A 990-nucleotide genomic window follows, 5' to 3' on the forward strand; every position below is an offset into this window, starting at 1 on the left:
TATGGTCTGTTTGCTATGGTTTTTGTGACGTTCAGCGTGTAGGGACGCACGTGCGCCTAGAATGTCGATGCCAGAGTTATAACCTTTGATGTCCCGAGATGTGCGTCCTTTTGTTGAATTACCTTGATGGAATGCACTTTCAGATGAAATCAGGATCGCCGACTCACTTCAGCTTTTTAAAACACAACTCAAAACTCACCTCTTCACTGAAAGTTTTGCTGAATTTCTTTAAGACACTTTTTACCACTATTTTGTTTATTTTTTTTCCCATTAACTGTTTAGCTAGACACCGCCATCACTTGAGCACCTGTGAGTCATGCATCGGCGGGCTTCACGCCTTAAATTGCCGATAAACGTTGCGGTGTTGGTCTGGTTCGGCTAGGCGTCTAGAGAGTTGTTAGTCTAGGTTCATGGTTTTCTTGTCCGTTTCCTTCCGTTGTTGTCAAGCGCCTCGAGGTTGGTCCAACGGGAGGCGCTATACAAATTGCAAATTTATTATTATTATTATAGCAGTAGGCATACTTACCGTATTAACACATGTTTTATTTTGTCATTTTATTTTCATTTATAGCTCATTCGATTTCACTTATATCAGGAAGTCCAGGAAAAATTGTGTGCAGCTGACAAATGTAACCCAGGTTTCCAATGCCGCTGTCGGAATAAAATTATCACTACCAAAGCTGTTGTCACTTATATTAAGGGACATGATCATAAGTTCTACACTACTGAATTAAAGTTGCGTTCCTGTACGGCTATTGAACTGTAGGAAGAAATATCAGTAGGAATATGTCATTAACCATAGAGAAAATAGAACTATTTTTTGATCCATTTTAGAATAGGGGTGTTGGTTAAGATATAGACAGGAGTCATTACACACCTAGTTAATCCTACTCATATGGTAATTTCTGGTGTTCATAGTATAATTAGCGAAGTACAGTATCAGTTTTTTTTTTATTAATTGTATTATGGAATGGAATGGATTTATTCGGT

At 38.3% G+C, this 990-nt stretch overlaps 1 protein-coding gene across 2 annotated transcripts in view; it reads left to right on the forward strand.

Annotated features, from left to right (window-relative positions):
• Positions 1-990, forward strand: part of LOC117106290 — a 5,473-nt gene extending 4,483 nt beyond the window's left edge. For both annotated transcript variants that reach the window (XM_033247646.1, XM_033247647.1), the window contains one exon: positions 572-990. In XM_033247646.1, the coding sequence (XP_033103537.1) occupies positions 572-766 (195 nt within the window). In that variant the 3' untranslated portion in view covers positions 767-990. The remainder of the gene's footprint in view (positions 1-571) is intronic.

Source organism: Anneissia japonica, unplaced genomic scaffold (assembly GCF_011630105.1).
Source record: "Anneissia japonica isolate Jap-2015-1 unplaced genomic scaffold, ASM1163010v1 scaffold287767_len825999_cov190, whole genome shotgun sequence".
Lineage (NCBI taxonomy): Eukaryota > Metazoa > Echinodermata > Crinoidea > Comatulida > Comatulidae > Anneissia > Anneissia japonica.